At 49.4% G+C, this 18,141-nt stretch overlaps 1 protein-coding gene across 2 annotated transcripts in view; it reads right to left on the bottom strand.

Moving 5' to 3' along the window:
* EPN2 (epsin 2) overlaps positions 1–11,192 on the bottom strand; it is a 99,447-nt gene extending 88,255 nt beyond the window's left edge. The window contains exon 1 of one of the 2 annotated variants that reach the window (XM_024241482.3): positions 11,027–11,192. In XM_024241482.3, the coding sequence (XP_024097250.1) occupies positions 11,027–11,162 (136 nt within the window). In that variant the 5' untranslated portion in view covers positions 11,163–11,192. The remainder of the gene's footprint in view (positions 1–11,026) is intronic. The other variant, XM_054535118.2, reaches the window with a different exon arrangement.
* Between the last annotated feature and the right edge of the window lie 6,949 nt (positions 11,193–18,141).

Raw genomic sequence — 18,141 nt, 5'->3', positions numbered from 1 at the left:
TTCTAGACTTTGACTAGTAAAGTGAATCTATCTAAATTAGTAACTCTACAACTATCTTTAATAAAATTAAAGAAATGTAATTTAAAATTTTACATGTACCATCTGCTGCAGTCATTATAATTTAGGGGGTGGGGAGGAACTTGGCTAGCCAGCTTGAGAGAACAGATAAGAACCTGCTGTGCCTGCTCTGTGGCTAAAATGCAGGTTGAAGGGAGGCTTGCCAAATAGGTGGATCACAGTCTCTTCTGCCCGTCCCTTGTTTAAACTTTCTGCTAAGCTGTCCTTCTTTATTTACCAAGGTAGCTTAGAGGCGTATTTCAGCCACGGTGATCATTTCTGCCAGTTCCTCTCCAGCCCTGATTCCACCAGCCAATCCACAGTCATTCTACAATAGCTCAGGAGCCCAGTCCCCACACCACATTACTTCAAAAGCTTCTTCTGGCTCCAATTTTCCCCTTCCAATCCCTGACACTCCCAGAGGCTCCTCCAAGCACACAGCTCAGCTTCTCAACCCACACAGACTATGAGAACTATCTGGGGGCACTTCTAAAAATTACTAGCTCCCCCTTGATTGGTCTGGGGTGGGGCCCCATCACGGGCATTTTTCTAGCTTTCCAGGCCACATGATTTGCAGGCTCCCAGGGAGTCAAATCCAAACTTCCCAGCCAGCACTGAGGCCCCCTTTACTCCTAAACACAACTCAACTCTGGCTTCTCTTCATTCTCCATCTCTAGAACTGCTATCTAGCCAGTCTCAGGAAGCCAGTCTGGGCCAGGCCCCCACCCACAGAGATTACTCCGCCGGGCCCCCTTCTCAAACCCTTGAGGTGGCACGCACTCCTCAAGACCTACCCTGCTCCCTACTACCCAGAAAACCAAACCCCAAGGCTGCTGCCTCATCAGAGCCAGTGGCCATCTGGCCACCTGGGAGCTCACTGCTCCCAGCAGGCATCCACCCGTCACCAGCTGCAGGAGCCGGCACACACTCAAGCACCTACTCCATCCCATCTCAAGCTTTAACTCCTGCTGTTCCTGAGATCCAAAATACCTTCCCATCTGCCTTCCACTTAGGGATACTATTTCTTGTTCTTCAAGGTCCAGCTCAAATCCTACCTTCTCCTGATGCCTTCCCTGACTCTTCTAAATTTTTTCTCCATTCTTGACCCCATGACAAAGAATCAAAATCATGGCTCAACAAACTGCTAGCTTCTGTCTCACAAACAGTAACTTTGTCTTCTCAATTAGATTAAGTTCTTGGTGGCATTTCATTTATAACCAATATTTGCCTCTAGATCACGTGTTCCATATTTTTCAGGTTGACACTGGCCTCAGTCATGAAACTGTCCTTGAAATGCCCATACTTCTACATCTCCTAGCTGCTTCTCATAAAGTGACATACAAATTCTTTCTCCAATCAGATGTTTCCCAAATTTTGTCATCTATAGTATAGTCATTATATCCCAGGACAGCTCTGAGTATCAAAAAGGCACACAGGGGGCCGGGCGCGGTGGCTCACACCTGTAATCCCAGTACTCTGGGAAGCTGAGGTGGGTGGATCACGAGATCAGGAGATCAAGACCATCCTGGTTAATACGGTGAAACCCTGTCTCTACCATAAATACAAAAAGAAATCAGCCAGGCATGGTGGCAGGCGCCTGTAGTCCCAGCTACTTGGGAGGCTGAGGCAGGAGAATGGCGTGAACCCGGGGGCGGAGACTGCAGTGAGCTGAGATCTCGTGACACTGCACTCCAGCCTGGGTGACAGAGCGAGACTCCGCCTCAAAAAAAAAAAAAAAAGGCACACAGGGAGGACTTGCTTTCAGGGGAAAAAAAAAATCCCTTTATTGCTAGGATTTTTTTTTGGTGGGGGGAAGGGGCCTTTTAATACAACTTTTTGCTCACATTGATTTATTCACCTCAGAGTCTTAAAGAGTTCACAAAACAAACTCAAGTCCAAGCCTCCAGGGCCTCCCACAAGTGCAGGACAGGCACCAGCACATAGCTGTTTACCATTCCTTGGCTGGGGAGCTGCGAGGAGTGCTCAAACCCTGGGAAAATGCTCACACCCCAGCCTCCCCAGGACATTTTAAGACCAGAGCGAAAATTACCCATTGGCTAGAACCCAGGTGTTAATTGCCTACCGGGGAAGGAGATACTTCACATGGAATTATTTTTTTTTTTTTGAGACAGTCTCGCTCTGTCGCCAGGCTGGAGTGCAGTGGCACGATCTCAGCTCACTGCAACCTCCGCCTCCCAGTTTAAGCGATCATCCTGCCTCAGCCTTCCAAGTAGCTGGGACTATAGGTATGCGCCACCACGCCCAGCTAATTTTTGTATTTTAGTAGAGATGGGGTTTCACCATTTGGCCAGGATGGTCTTGATCTCTTGACCTCATGATTCACCTGCCTCGGCTTCCCAAAGTGCTGGGATTACAGGTATGAGCCACCACGCCTGGCCACATGTAACTTTTTAAGACTACCAAATTCCAGCTGGGTGCGATAGCTCACGCCTGTAATCCCAGCACTTGGGGAGGCCGAGGCGGGAGGATCACAAGGTCAAGAGATGAAGAAGGGCAGGGCATGGTGGCTCACACCTGTAATCCCAGCACTTTGAGAGGTCGAGGCGGGCAGATCACCTGAGGTCAGGAGTTCGAGACCAGCCTGGCCAACATGGTAAAACCTGGTCTCTACTAAAAATACAAAAAAATTAGCCAGGCGTGGTGGCGCGTGCCTGTAGTCCCAGCTACTCAGGAGGCTGAGACAGGAGAATCACTTGAGACCAGGAGATGGAGGTTGCAGTGAGCCGAGATCGCGCCATTGCACTCCAGCTTAGGCGACAAGAGCGAAACTCCGTCTTTAAAAAAAAAAAAAGAGAGAGATCAAGACCATCCTGGCCAACATGGCGAAACTCTCTCTCTACTAAAAATACAAAAATTAGCTGGGCGTGGTGGCACATGCCTATAGTCCCAGCTACTCAGGAGGCTGAGGCAGGAGGATTGCTTGAACCTGGGAGGCAGAGGTTGCAGTGAGCTGAGATCCCGCCACTGCACTCCAGCCTGGCGACAGAGACTCCGACTCAAAAAAAAAAAAAAAAAACTACCAAATTCCATATTTGACCCCCTTTTAACAAAGTAGCATTAGTAGAGGGTTTTCAGTCCTTAGTACCCACACCAGTGTGCAGAGCTGCAGGATCACAAAGTAAAAAGAAATATCCCCTTCGCTCAAGGAAAAATTTGGCCAATTATTTTAACACAGCTCTGCAAACACAAAAATCCTTACCAGCCCACACAGACTTCCTTGGAGTCAAGCCAGCTAGGGTAGCCCTAGGTCCCTGCTGTACACATCCAGGCAGCTTAGGGTCACCTGACAGGTAAACTGTTGTCATAGAAACAACTTCATAAAGCTCCAAAATCAGACAGGCATGGGACTGAATTCAGGTCCAGCCAGCCACTGGCCAGGTCCCCATGACCAAGCTTGCCTCTTCCGAGCCTCAGCTTGCTCAGCCTACCTCTTGGGGCTGTTGTGAGGGTACAGTGAGGTAATGGGCGCACCTGGCACAGCTGCAAATGAGGTCGTGGAAATAAAGCAGTTCTGAGTTTGACACAGGTGGCAGCAAATACCAGCTGGGGCATACCAGCAGCAGTTCATACAAGCTGTATGGCCTGGGGCAGGTTACTGAACCCCTCTTAGTTTTTTAAAATGCAAAATGAGAAATGGTGATAGGGCTTGCAGGACCACCATGAAAATTAAACAGAGTGCATAAAATTAGTAATATAAGGCCTGGCACACAGGAAATATTCAAAAACCATCAGGGCTCACACACACCTCCCTGCACATTCAGTTTTGATGGACAAGTTGATAATTACCACTGAAGAAAAAAATTCGAACTGTAAACATGAAAGAATATTAAATCTGAATTGCTGCAGGGAGGAGAAGCAACTTCCATTAACACCAGTGGTCCATGCCAAGTGGCCCCGTGGGAATCGAGGACCCAACAACACTACTCCCTCAACCTTTCCAAGTTACAATTCTTTTTTTTTTTTTTGAGAAGAGTCACACTCCCTCACACAGGCTGGAGTGTAGTGGCACAATCTCAGCTCACTGCAACCTCCACCTCCCAGGTTCAAGCAATTCTCGTGCCTCAGCCTCTCGAGTAGTTGGGACTATAGGCCCACGCCACCACACCTGGCTCATTTTTGTATTTTTAGTAGAAATGGGGTTTCACCATGTTGGCCATGCTGGTCTCCAACTCCTGGCCTCAAGTGATCCACCAGCCTCAGCCTCCCAAAGTGCTGGGATTACAAGCATGAGCCACCGCACCCAGCCCCCAAGTTACAATTCTAAAAGGCCTAGACAGCAAACTTCTTACATGATGTGTGAGAATGATGAACATGCCTTTTCAACAGATTCCAAGATTTACAGCCTTTTTGAAGGACAATGACATCTTCTGTCCCCTTCATTAAGGAAAGCATCTCAATTAACCCAATAGTGATAATCCCTGTGACCACAGTCTAACTTACAATCACAAAAGAATGAAGTGAAAACGCTCTTTGAGAACCCACATTTCCTTTCCAAATGTCACGCCATCCATCATCTTCAGACCAATATTTAGAAACATTTCAGTGTCATTTTTGAGTTTCTACTGCACAGCCAGCAGGTGCTAGACATCTTACACACCTTCTCATGCAGTCCTCTGGGCCAAGGTTCCCAAATTTGGTCCCTAGACCGGCAGCATCAACAGCACTTGGAAGCTGGCTAAAAATACACATTCTCTGCCAGCCACGGTGGCTCACACCTGTAATCCCAGCGCTTTGGGAGGCCAAGACAAGTGGATCACTTGAGGTCAGGAGTTTGAGACCAGTCTGGCCAACATGGTAAAACCCCATCTCTACTAAAAATACAAAAAATTAGCCGGGCATAGCCGGGCGCAGCGGCTCACGCCTGTAATCCCAGCACTTTGGGAGGCTGAGGTGGGTGGATCACAAGGTCAGGAGATCCAGACCATCCTGGCTAACACGGTGAAACCCCGTCTCTACTAAAAATACAAAAAAATTAGCCGGGCGTGGTGGCAGGCATCTGTAGTCCCAGCTACTCGGGAGGCTGAGGCAGGAGAATGGCGTGAACCCGGGAAGCGGAGCTTGCAGTGAGCCGAGACTGCGCCACTGCACTCCAGGTTGGGAGACAGCAAGACTCCGTCTCAAAAAAAAAAAAAAAAATTAGCCGGGCATGGTAGCACGCGCCTGTAATCCCAGCTACTCAGGAAGCTGAGGCAGAAAAATCGCTTTAACATGGGAGGTGGAGTGCAATGAACCAAGATCACGCCACTGCACTCCAGCCTGGGCAACAGAACAAGACTCTGTCTTAAAAAAAAAAGACACATTCTCAGGCCTCCCCTCCCTAATGAGAAACAATGGGGTAGAGCCCCGGCCACGTGTTCAGCAAGCCCTCTGGGTGCTTCTGCTGCACACAGGAGTTTGAGAAACAAGGTTAGTCTATTCCATGAAGTAGTGATTATGAGCCCACCTTTAGAGATGAGGAAACCAAAGCTCAGTGATTAAAGTGCCCAAAGCCACCCAGCCAGGAGGCCCATTAGTACCCACACCTCATTCCAAAGCTATCTGCCACATGGCCTTTGAAGCCAAATTAACTGTACCACTTGGTGTTCTCAGCTATCGAGCTGCTGCAACGTGCAACTACCTAAGAGGGGTGGGACCAAGAGGAAAAATGAAGCCTGCACTCAGAAGTGATTAATTATAAATGCTTTTAAATCCACATCATGCATTAGCCCTAAACGATCAGCCATCCCCCAGGATGAGCCTACTTTTCCCTGTTCTATGTATCAGCAGGGTTACCATGAAGAGAAGATGGGGAGTCCCTTTATTTACAGCCCTTTGCATGTCCAATTCCTTGTATTGCTTTGAACGGAAAGAGAATTAAGTTACCTGTTCTGTCTCTAGAGGGCTTGAAAGTGAAGCACACTCTGCCTAGACCAGGACCAACAGGAAACAGAACCAGGAAAAGGACTTTCTATGCCCAGGAACAAAGCAGGCTCCAGCACCTAAGGTACTAGGGGAATGAGTCACAGAAAGAATCCAATGCATGGATAGGCAGCATTTTAACAATGTTGCGGATCTGGTTCAAAAGAAGGCAGGTTTTTTGTTTTTGTTTTTTGAGACAGAGTCTTGCTCTGTCACCCAGGCTGGAAGCTCACTGCAACCTCCCCTTCCCAGGTTCAAGTGATTTTCCTGCCTCAGCCTCCTGAGTAGCTGGGACTACAGGTGCATGCCACAATGCCCAGCTAATTTTTGTATTTTTTTGGTCGAGACGGGGTTTTGCCACACTGGCCAAGCTGGTCTCAAAAACTCTAGGCCTCAAGTGATCCGCCCACCTCAGCCTCCCAAAATGCTGGGATTACAGGCATGAGCCACCGTGGCTGGCCTAGGCTTTTTTTTTTTTTTCAAATCAAACACCAAATCTAGTGTCTCTCAGCTAAAATGATCCATTAATTATTGACATTCAAACCACAGTGTTTTCAAAGGTTCTAAGGTTAGGAAAGAGCCAGAAGAAATCTCGTTATTCGCAATTCCCAACCTTCTAAATAAACTTGGTGGTGATTTTTCAGACAACAAATTTATCCTATTATTTAAATGAATACCTATCATTTTCTGGGGCCTTCCACAGAGGCCGGTGGAGCAGAAGGGCCCCAGGCCTGGGAATTACACAGATTCACTTTGAATCCTGGCTGTGCCAGTTCCTCACAGCTTACTTAACCTCTCTGGGCCTCAGTTTTTCTACTCACAAATTGGTGGTAATCCCTATGTTAAATATTGATGTGAAATTACGGTGGTTTAAAAAAAAGGCTGCTGAAATGGCTTTCAACATGTATTTATTTCACTGTATTTGTTTTTCTAAGTTTCTATTTTTAGTTAACTTGAATGAACTAGTTATGCAATAAAATTCCATTGACGAACTTATCAGAAAAAGTTTGTCAATTTTTTTTTTTTGAGACGGAGTCTTGCTCTGTCACCAAGCTGGAGTGCAGTGGCGCGATCTCGGCTCACTGCAACCTCTGTCTCCCAGGTTCAAGTGATTCTCCTGCCTCAGCCTCCCGAGTAGCTGGGACTACAGGTGTGCGCCACCACGCCCAGCTAATTTTTGTATTTTTAGTAGAGATGGGGTTTCACCATGTTGGCCAGAATGGTCTCAATCCCTTGACCTCAGGGTGATCCAGCCGCCTTGGCCTCCCAAAGTGCTGGAATTACAGGCATGAGCCACCACGCCCAGCAAGTTTGTCAATTTTCAAAAACTCAACAGATGGACTTAAACATTCATTTCACAATGCATCTGACAAAAAACAAATGCGCTCTTCCCATCCTCAACCACCTTAATCATATCACCCCACCTCCCTCAGTCCACTGTTAACTTGCAGTGTGTCTCTTCATCCCCACGAGACTTGGTCCTCGAAGTAGGTAACAGGTATAATAATATTTTGGAGTCCAACAGATCTGTTCAAATCACTTACTGGCTGTGCGACCTCGAGCATGTAACTTAAGCTCCCTAGGCCTCAGTCTCCTCACCTGCAGATGAGGTGGATAAACCTATGCAACTGACACACAATTGCTGGACCAACAGTAGTGATTTCAGCAACAGTGCAACAGAACAGTAGAGGCTGCAGTAATGGAGCCATAAAAATGTGCTCCCCTGCCTCGAGGAATACTGGTGACAGACCTTTACTGAGCACCTACCATCTATCAGAGACTGAACCTGGTACTGGAGAAGTAAAGACAGGCTGACCACTGGCCTCAAAGACGTCACAGTGTCACAAGAGCCCCAGACACACGGACAATGTCGTAAGTGCACCAGCAAACTGTGTGGGGTGGTGAAGGCAGGATAGCGGAGAAAAACGGGCCAAACATCGGGCGAGCTAGCCGGCAAAGTATTGACAGAAGAGGTCTGTTTACACCGAATACATAAGTTAAAAGTCCAGCAGACAAAAAAGGGATACAAACTACATAATTCCTCACATCTTTTCCAGCCTCAACTTCCCCGAATCCAAGGCTGGCCATGGTGGCTCACGCCTGTAATCCCAGCACTTTGGGAGGCCAAGATAGGTGGATCACTTGAAGTCAGGAGTTCGAGATCAGCCTGGCCAGCATGGCAAAACCCTATCTCTACTAAAAATACAAAAATTAGCTGGGCATGGTGGCACACGTCTGTAGTCCCAGCTACTCGGGAGGTTAGGCAGGAGAATCGCTTGAACCCAGGAGGCAGAGGTTTGCAGTGAGCCAAGATTGCGCCACTGCACTCCAGCCTGGGTAACAACGTGAGACTCCGTCTCAAAAAAAAAAAAAAATTCCCCAAATCCAAGCCCTTTGACTTCTCCAAGGTCAGGGTCACCAGGTATACACGCCATAAAATGACAACAATCGTGGTCCTTCACACGCTATAAGCCAGAGAGAAAGGTTATGGGGAACAGTGAGAACTGCCAGAGAACTTAGAAAATTTTAATGCACTTTCCAAAAGTATGACAAGGACAATTCCATGCATAAAAATCTCTTAGTACTTCAGTTCACAACTGAAAGTTGCCGCTCCTCCTAATTAAAGTTAAAAAAAAAAAAAAAAAGTCCCCAAACTTTTCAACTTTTGCAGGACTCTTATCAGAATCCCAATTCTTGGGAAATCCTCCGCTCATTATGGAAGAGGGTTAGTGATAACAGAGAATTTCTACAAAGGTTGGGTCATTTTTCAAGGCTGCATACACGATGCTAGATATTATCACTTGAAAGTTTTACATTTCTTCACACCTCGAGTGCTTGGCCCAACACACACTGCTGGAAGAGTTTTCCACAGAGCTCTCCATCTGGCCAGCTCAGGCTTCTGACAGGCAAAAAGCCTCTGTAAACCAGGGGAACTTGGTACATCCCACAAGACAATCCGAACTGGCTCCTGGTCCAGGGACTTGTGGGAAGCAGTCCTGAATCATGCCTTAAAGTAACTTACACTTTACCAAAATCTTTAATAACCAGTATCTCATTCCCTGCTTACAAAATAGCCCAGTGAGACTGGTAAAGATTACTAGCCCAATTTTAAAACTAGGGAAATAAATAAGCTTTTAAAATGTAAAAGTAAAAATACAGACAAATAAAAGATTTAGGCCGGGAGTGTTGGCTCACGCCTGTAATCCCAGCACTTTGGGAGGCCGAGGTGGGCGGATCACATGAGGTCAGGAGTTCGAGACCAGCCTACAAAGATTAGCCGGGCATGGTGGATGGCGTGCGCCTGTAATCCCAGCTACTCCGCAGGCTGAGGCAGGAGAATCGCTTGAACCCAGGAGGCGGAGGTTGCGGTGAGCCGAGATCGTGCCACTGCACTCTAGCCTGGGTGAGAGACTCCGTCTCAAAAAAATAAATAAATAAAAGATTTAAAAGTCTAGGTGCGCTTCCCCAAAACAATCACTTGTCCCAAAAACAAGCACCGAACAAGTACCATTCAGAAGCAAATTGTAGTCCCTTTTGATGTTCATTTAAATACAGATGAAAACTTAATTATCAGTGCTAACTCGATCACTGCTATGCCAGATTCAGCGTAAGATTTTGTCAGCACCTAAAATTCTGTATCTAGAGCTACAAGAGACACGTTTTCTGCCAAATCTTCATTATATTACATAATGAGAGGAAGCTTGGATTCTTAAAATTCACCTTTTCCCATCATTTTAACACCCTGTTCCAATCCCTTCTTTCACAGGGTATTTTCTGGAGGTGAAAAGGAATAACTCATTACTTCTCATATTTTCCTGCCCACTTTGTTGCATAAATATTAAAAATAAAGGGGAAGATAGGGTCCTGAACATCTCCCTAAAAAATAAAAAAGTTATTAAATGTGGTAAACAGAGCCTGGAGACCTAGCTTCCAGTTCTGCACTGACACAGTATCACTGCGTGACCTTGGGCAAATTACTGTAGTTCTGGGCCTCAGTTTCCCTCATCTGAACCCTAATGATGGTTAAGCCCTCTCCGCTCTTAAAGCACAGATTTTAGATACGTCCCCAGGGCAGCACAACTGTGAAGGAGTCGCTCAGACGGAGTCCTTGGGCGGAGAAATGGCCTTCCACAAGCTCCTGCGGGGGGATTCACAAGGAGCTCAAGCTGCCCCAGGCAAAGCCACTGGGCAAACTTCAGGTCGCAAACAAAAACCTGTTGGCACCGACTCCTCTAGCAAAGGCCAGCCTCCCAACGCGCTCGGCTCTCGGGGAGCCGCCCCATAGGGAGAGAAGAAATCTCTCCTGGAAGAGGCCAGACCCCACGCACCCATTCACCCACCCGGATCAGCCGAGCAGGACCGCCGGGCGGGGTGGGTCTCTGCCATCCCACGCGGAACAAAAGGCAGCTGGAGCCTGGCTCTTCCGCCCCCGTCCCCGCTGTTCCGTGGGAGTGGGGGCTGGGGAGTGGGGAGCCCGGTCCCCGAGGACGGAAGGGGGCCCTGCTACAGTCCCCAGGAAAGGTGAGACGGGCGGGATCCGGGACAGAGAAAAGGACCCCTCCCGCGATTCCCGGAGAGCGCCCGGACCGGGCTCTGCACGGGGGCGGGCGGGAGACCAGGCTGGGCTCAGGAGGAAGGGGCGCCGGGCCCAGGGAGGGGAGGAACGTGCTCTGGGGAGGGGGGCGGGGTTGTTCGAAGATGAACGGGGCTCCAGGATCCGAGGTAGGAGTAAGGGGCGCCCTGGACTCTGGGGACATAAAAGGAGATGCTCGATGATAGGGACGGGTAAGGGGGGAGATCCTTGCAGCGGAAAGCTGGATCCAGATGGGAAAGGGGCCATGCTCCAGTCCGTGGGGCGGGGCCTGGTTGGAAAGAAGGTGATGCCCCAGAGCCTGGCGTAGCGACCAGCGGGGCGGCAGGGGCGCATGCCCTGGCGGGGCTGGTGAGGTAGGGGAGCCTGTGCTCTGGGGGCGTCCGCGCCCTGGAGAGGGGGAGGGTCCTCGCCTGGGGGACTCGCTCTGGCCTTGGAGCCCCACGGGCTCTGGCTCACCTCTGCTCCTCCGGGCCGGCGGGGGTGCGCCGCTGCGGCCGCCGGCAGCGCTGGGGAGGCGGGAGCGACCGGAGCCAGCAGAGCCGCCGCCACCGCCGCGTCTGGCTCCGTTTGACACCCACACACCAGACAACATGGCGGCCGGGAGGGGGCGCGCCGGACGCGTGCGCGCGCCCGCAGGCCCCGCCCCCGAGCCCGCCTAGGCCCCGCCCCCACTCCCGCAGGCCACGCCCCTGCGACCCCGCCAGAGCCCCGCCCGAGCCCCGCCCTTGTGGCCCATGCGCGGCTTCCCCTCCGCCTCCTGCGCTCCAGGACCCCACGCGGACGGCCCACCTTTTCGCAGCGCCCCACAGTCGACCCCCGAGCCCCCAAACAAACCCCAATTCCGAGCGCCACACAAACCCTGCCAAATTAATACCCGAACGCGCGCACTCTGATCCCCTTCAGGCCACTCCACCCCGTGCACACTCACGGCCCCCCACACTCACGGCCGGGCAGCACGCGCAGGCCCCGACCCGTCAAGCAGACACTCACGTTCCGGCCCGCCGGTTTCACTCAAAAACCTTGTTCAGTAGGAGAGACTGGAAGGGGGCCAGGGCCTGCCGGGCGCTGGTAGGGTTGGGTTCTTAAGCTACAAGTGTGTTCACTTTATGAAGATGCGCGGAAGTACACTTTGGATTTGTGCGCTTTTTCGTGCGTGTATTTCACGTCAATAAAATATACTCAAAAACGACTCGGAGAAGTCTATAGGCTTCTTTAGGCTACTCAAGGGGTTACCTAAGGGCACGAAAACGGAAACCCTTGACTGGCGGGCACCCACAAGGCACCTCCTCTGTGCCAAGCCCTGTGCTGGGCACAGAAATGAGACAGCCCCAAATGCCTCCAATGAGAGTCCCGGAACTGGAGGGGCCAGAACTGGAGGCTGCACCTCAAAGCTGACTAACCTGCTCCAATCAGGGTGGGAGTCAGCAGAGACCTCTCACAGCAGGGGCGCGGAGCATGAGTCAGGCCTTGCTAGGTGGGCAGAGGGCACCATCCCTGTTACCTGGGTGACATCAACACTGTGCCTAGCCCTGGCTTCAGGGAAGCTGTGGCCAGAAGTCTTCCTCTGCCCTAACCCACTGAGGGACCTTAAACAAGTCACTGTACTTCTCTGAGCCTCAGATTCCTCCTCCCTATACAGGAACCAGGGAATGAAAGTATCCTTTAAGGTTCTAACCACCCGGGATCTGGAATTCCATTCTCTGGCAAAAAAAAAAGGTTGTATCTTTCCAGGAATTCATCTATTTCTTGTAAGTTTTCTAGTGTGTGTGCATAGGCGTGTTCATAATAGTCTCTGAGGGCTTTTTTGTGTTTCTATGGGGTCGGTGGTAATGTCCTCTTTGCCCTTTCTGATTATGTTTACTTGTATCTTCTCTCTCTTTTTTATTTGTCTAGCTAGTGATACAATAAATACAATAAAAGTGGAGAGAGTTTGTAACACGTTTGCAAAACCACATGGCCACTTTTCCTTTGAAAAATCAAACACTGGTAGTTCTAGATGCCAGAAACACTCTCCAGTTAACCACCCTTCCCACTGCTTGGTGTCCCTTCTCCACCAGCAGAGGGAATTATGCCCTATGTGCCTGCCTTGCAGCAGAAGTCGGAGCTCCCCGTTTTGAACTTGGTCCACCCTCATCCAAGAGAATGCCTTCAACCAGTCCAACATTCCTTGTGAGCCTCACCTCTTTACCCCATCTCCAAGGAAAGCAGAACTTTACACTGCAATCATGCTTCTGCCCTGAGTTTACAATGTCAGATGAGTTATAACACATAGCTGATGCACAGCACAGGCGTGATGCTTCTAAATCAGCACTGTTCAGCAGAATTTCCCTCCACGATGGAAATGTTTTTTCTGCGTGCTGTCTGTAGGATAGCTACGAGTCACAGGAGGCCAGCGAGCACTTGAAATGTGGCTAGTGAGACTGAGGGGCTGAATTTTTTAAACTTCATTAAACTTTTATTAATTTAAATGTAAATAGCCACATGTGGCTAGATGCTACCATGCTGACCAGTGCTGGCCTAAAACCTTACCACAATTCCACAAGTGCACATTCTTTTTTTATTTATTTGTTTTGAGACGGAGTCTCACTCTATTGCCCGGGCTGGAATGCAGTGGCACAATCTCAGCTCACTGCAACCTCCACCTCCCAGGTTCAAGTGATTCTCCTGCCTCAGCCTCCCGCGTAGCTGGGATTACAGGCACCCACCACCACACCCAGCTAATTTTTATATTTTTAGTACAGACAGGGTTTCACCATGTTGGCCAGGCTGGTCTCGAACTCCTGACCTCGTGATACTCCCGCCTCGGCCTCCCAAAGTGTTGAGATTACAGGCGTGAGCCACCGTGCCCAGCAAGGTGCACATTCTTGCTGTTCACATTTTACAGACAAGAAATTGAGGTTTGGAAAGATGCTGGGGCTTGGCCACCCAGGCCCACTTTTCCGTATGCAGAGCCTAATACTCCCTTCACCACCCACCTAGCAAGTGTGTGTAGCCGCACAGATAATATGCAAGCCTGGAAAGAGAACTGGATACAGATAATGAGATGATGAGCTAACCTACAGGACAGGAAGTGAGTTGGAGAATACTAGATTAGGCCAGGCTTGGGAAGTGGGGGAGGGTGTCCTGAGGCCGGAAGACCACCACCGACGTGCAAGGTCAGAGGGGACATTCTTGCATTCCTCGAAGTCATTTCTCTTTCCTGGACCCCCTCCTTGAAGCGTATCAGCCCCCTAGCATTCCTCTCTCAATTCATCCTCATGATGATCCTTTGATGTCAGCAGCCCTATTCCTATTTTAGATGTGGAAACTGAGGCAGCATGTGGCAGGGCTAGGATTCAATTCCAGGTTCTATGAGTCTAGAGCACATAAGCAGTCTTGCAGAGGAACTTGCAGGATACGCTGAACAATTTCATCTGTGCCCAAAGCAGTCCATGGAAAACAGGGCTGGAGGAGACACTCTCATCTGCCCTTGCAGAGGTCTGGAGGTTGGTTCCAGGTGGATAATGGGGCAGACTGATGGGGGCTGGTTGGAGAGGTGTATTTCAGAAGAAAGAGCTGGCAGTGCAGGACAGGGGTGTCTCTGGGGTTAGGGAAGGAGGGTTTCAAGCAGGAAGGGACTTTGGGGGAAAGACTGGCAGGCAGCAGACAGGGACAGACTGCATGCTGAATGAAAAGAATCACTTAGCACAGGTGCAGAACAGGCTCCCCGGGATCTTCACCAAAGGCTTGAACTCTATATTCAAAACTATTTGTCCCACAAAAAGAAACTTGTGTTGGCAATCCAGAAACACCTAATTTCTTGTCCACCGACTTGCTGCTTGACCATGACGTCACTGCCCCTCCCTGGACCTCAGTTTCTCCATCTGTGAAGTGGGAATAATAACTCCTCCCACCCCCTAGGATTGCATTCTGGCTCAGGTGAAAAGGCAGAGGAGGAGATGCTTTGGAAACTGTAAATGCACTGGATGGGTGTTGATGGCAGTTCTCTTATTAAGGACATTGAAAGGAATGGAGCCATCCTTTCCCTTCTAGGGGTTGGAAGTCTAGAAGGACAGAGAAGTTATGAGTTTGGGCAGCATGAACATGAGCAGAAACCAAATGCCACATAGACAATCAAGAGAAAGGGCTATGACAGCTCTCACAGGAGGAAGTTTCCTTCTAGCTCATGGGGAAGGAAGGGCCTGTGCCAACATCCTGGAAGTGCAGCTGCTGGAGGAAGGAAATAGTAATAATAACAATGACAACAAAGTAGTGAGCATTGTGCAAATGTTTTGCATGGAGTACCTCATTTCCTCCTCATAAAAACCCTAAGAGGTTGAGACTACCGTTATCCTCATTTTACAGATGAGGTTCAGAAAGCTTCCATTATTTGCCTAAGATAACACAGCTAAAAAGTAGTAACCCTGGAAAACCCAAGCCTAAACTCCAAAGCTAAAGTTTTTTGTTTTTTTTTTTAGACGAAGTTTCGTTCTTGTTGCCCAGGCTGGAGTGCAGTGGCGCGGAGCTCACCACAGCCTCCGCCTCCCAGGTTCAAGCAATTTTCCTACCTCAGCCTCCCAAGTAGCTGGAATTACAGACATGTGCCACCACACCTGGCTAACTTTTGTATTTTTAAATTTATTTATTTATTTATTTATTTATTTGAGATGGAGTCTCACTCTGTCGCCCAGGCTGGAGTGCAGTGGTGCAGTCTCGGCTCATTGCACCCTCCGCCTCCCAGGTTCAAGCGATTCTCCTGAGTAGCTGGGATTACAGGCATGTGCCACCATGCCCAGCTAATTTTGGTATTTTTTTACCATGTTGGTCAGCCTGGTCTCGAACTCCTGACCTCAGATGATCCGCCTGCCTTGGCCTCCCAAAGTGATGGGATTACAGGCATGAGCCACTGCACCTGGCCCTTCTATTTTTTTAAATAGAGACAGGGTTTCACCATGTTGGCCAGGCTGGTCTTGAACACCTGAACTCAGGTGATCTGTCCACCTTGGCCTCCCAAAGTGCTGGGATTACAGGAGTGAGCCACCATGCCCAGCCTTTTGTGTGTGTGTGTGTGACAGGGTCTTGTTCTGTCAACCAGGCTAGAGTGCAGTGGCACAATCATGGTTCACTGCATCCTCAATCTCCTAGGCTCAAACAATCCTCCTACCTCAGCCTCCCAAGTAGCTGGGACTACACCACACCTGGCTATTTTTTCTAATTTTTTTGTAGAGACAGGGTCACATAATGTTGCCCAGGCTGGTCTCAAACTCCTGGAGTTGATCCCCCTGCCGCAGCCACCCACTCAAAGTGCTGAGATTATAGGGATGAGCCACCATGCCTAAAACTAAACTCTTGGGAAGAATATGAATAGGCTGAAGGGAGCGACTCCTTCTCCCTTCCAGCTCTGAGCCTGAGTCAATCAAAGCTTTCTCTCTCTGGTCAGTGATTGGTTCAGGAATGGGCACCTGACTCATAGCAGACCAACGAGTCTCAAGCCAAGCCCAGGACTTCTACAGAAATCATTGAAAATAGAAGCTTCTAGGGGCCAGGGTGCAGTGGCTCATGCCTGTAATCCCAGCACTTTGGGAGGCTGAGGTGGGCAGATCACCTGAGGTCAGGAGTTTGAGACCAGCCTGGCCAATATGGTGAAACCCTGTCTTTACTAAAAATACAAAATTAGCTGGGTGTGGTGGCATGCACCTGTAATCCCAGCTACTCAGGAGGCTTAGACAGGAGAATCGCTTGAACCTGGGAGGAGGAGGCTACAGTGAGCCGAAATCATGCCACTGCACTCCAGCCTGGGGAACAAGAGCAAAACTTCATCTCAAAAAAAAAAAAAAAAAAAAAATTGGCCAGGCGCGATGGCTCATGCCTGTAATCCCAGCACTTTGGGAGGCCAAGATGGGCGGATCACGAGGTCAGGAGATCGAGACCATCCTGGCTAACACGGTGAAACCCCGTCTCCACTAAAAATACAAAAAGTAGCCGGCCTGGTGGCGGGCGCCTGTAGTCCCAGCTACTCGGAAGGCTGAGGCAGGAGAATGGCGTGAACCCAGGAGGCGGAGTTTGCAGTGAGCCGAGATTGCGCCACTGCACTCCAGCCTGGGCAACAGAGCAAGACTCCGTCTCAAAAAAAAAAAAAATTAGCCAGGCATGGTGGCACATGTAATCCCAGCTACTTGGTTGGGAGGCTGAGGCAGGAGAATCACTCAAACCCGGGAGGCAGAGGTTGCAGTGAGCCAAGATTGTGCCATTGCACTCCAGCCTGGGCAACAAGAGTGAAATTCCGTCTCAAAAAAAAGAAAAAAAGAAGCTTCTCTTCCTATCAGGCTACTGAGCTAGTGGGACATAAGCCTGGAGTAGCTCCATAATGGAGAGCCAGCCTAAGAATGAAGCCAACACAGATGGGAACAGAGATGAGAGAAAAGATAGATTCCTGCTGATATTAAGCACCTTGAACCAGCCAACCAGCCATGCCTGAAGCTTTAATCATAGACTTTGCAGCACACAAGCCAATACATTTGTTGGAACTATTGTGATAGAAAACCCAACTCAGGCCAGGAGCAGTGGCTCACGCCTGTAATCCCAGCACTTTGGGAGACCAAGGCAGGCCAATCAGGATGTCAGGAGATCGAGACCATCCTGGCCAAAATGGTGAAACCCTGTCTCTACTAAAAATACAAAAAATTAGTTGGGCATGTTGGCGCGTGCCTGTAATCCCAGCTACTCGGGATGCTGAGGCAGGAGAATTGCTTGAACCAGGGAGTCAGAGGTTGTAGTGAGCCCAGATTGCACCACTGCACTCCAGCAACAGAGTGAGACTCCTTCTCAAAAAAAAAAAGAAAAAAGAAAACCCAACCCAGGCCAGGTGAGGTGGCTCACACCTATAATCCTACTGGTGCTCCACATGGGAGGATCACTTAAGTTTAGGAGTAAGAGGCTAGCCTGGGCAACATAGTGGGACCTTGTCTCTAAAAAAAAAAAAAATTTTTTTTATTTAGTTGGACATGGTGGTGCTCACCTGTAGTCCCAGCTACTTGGGAGGCTGAGGCAGGAGGATCCCTTAAGCCTAGCAGGTTGAGGCTGCAATGAGCCATGACTGTGCCACTGTATTCCAGCCTGGACAACAGAGCAAGACCCTACCTCAAAAAAAAAAAAAGAAAGAAAGAGAAAAACCCCACTCAAACTGGCTTAAATGATAATTGAAATCAATTGACTCATTTAACCAAAATTTCCAGAGCTAGGGTTCAAGTGCAGTGTGATCAAGGCTCTGGCTCCATTCTTTGACATATGCCTCTTGGACATGTGGCCATTTTCCTTGGCTGGTGTCTTGACTAGCTGCAAATTGGCTGTGGCACATCCATGTCTCAGATCTGTGGCCACGCCATGGAAAACAGAGAGCAGGCTGGGTGCAGTGGTTCACGCCTGTAATCCCAGCACTTTGGGAAGCCGAGGTGGGCAGATCATGAGGTCAGGAGTTCGAGACCAGCCTGGCCAATATGGTGAAACCCCATCTCTACTAAAAATACAAAAATTAGCTGGGCGTAGTGACATGCGCCTGTAGTCCCAGCTACTCGGGAGACTGAGGCAAAAGA

This window comes from Pongo abelii, chromosome 19, assembly GCF_028885655.2.
Source record: "Pongo abelii isolate AG06213 chromosome 19, NHGRI_mPonAbe1-v2.0_pri, whole genome shotgun sequence".
In the NCBI taxonomy this organism is placed as follows: domain Eukaryota; kingdom Metazoa; phylum Chordata; class Mammalia; order Primates; family Hominidae; genus Pongo; species Pongo abelii.
Note: the sequence above shows the minus strand (reverse complement) of the source record. Positions and strands in the feature narration are given on the sequence as shown.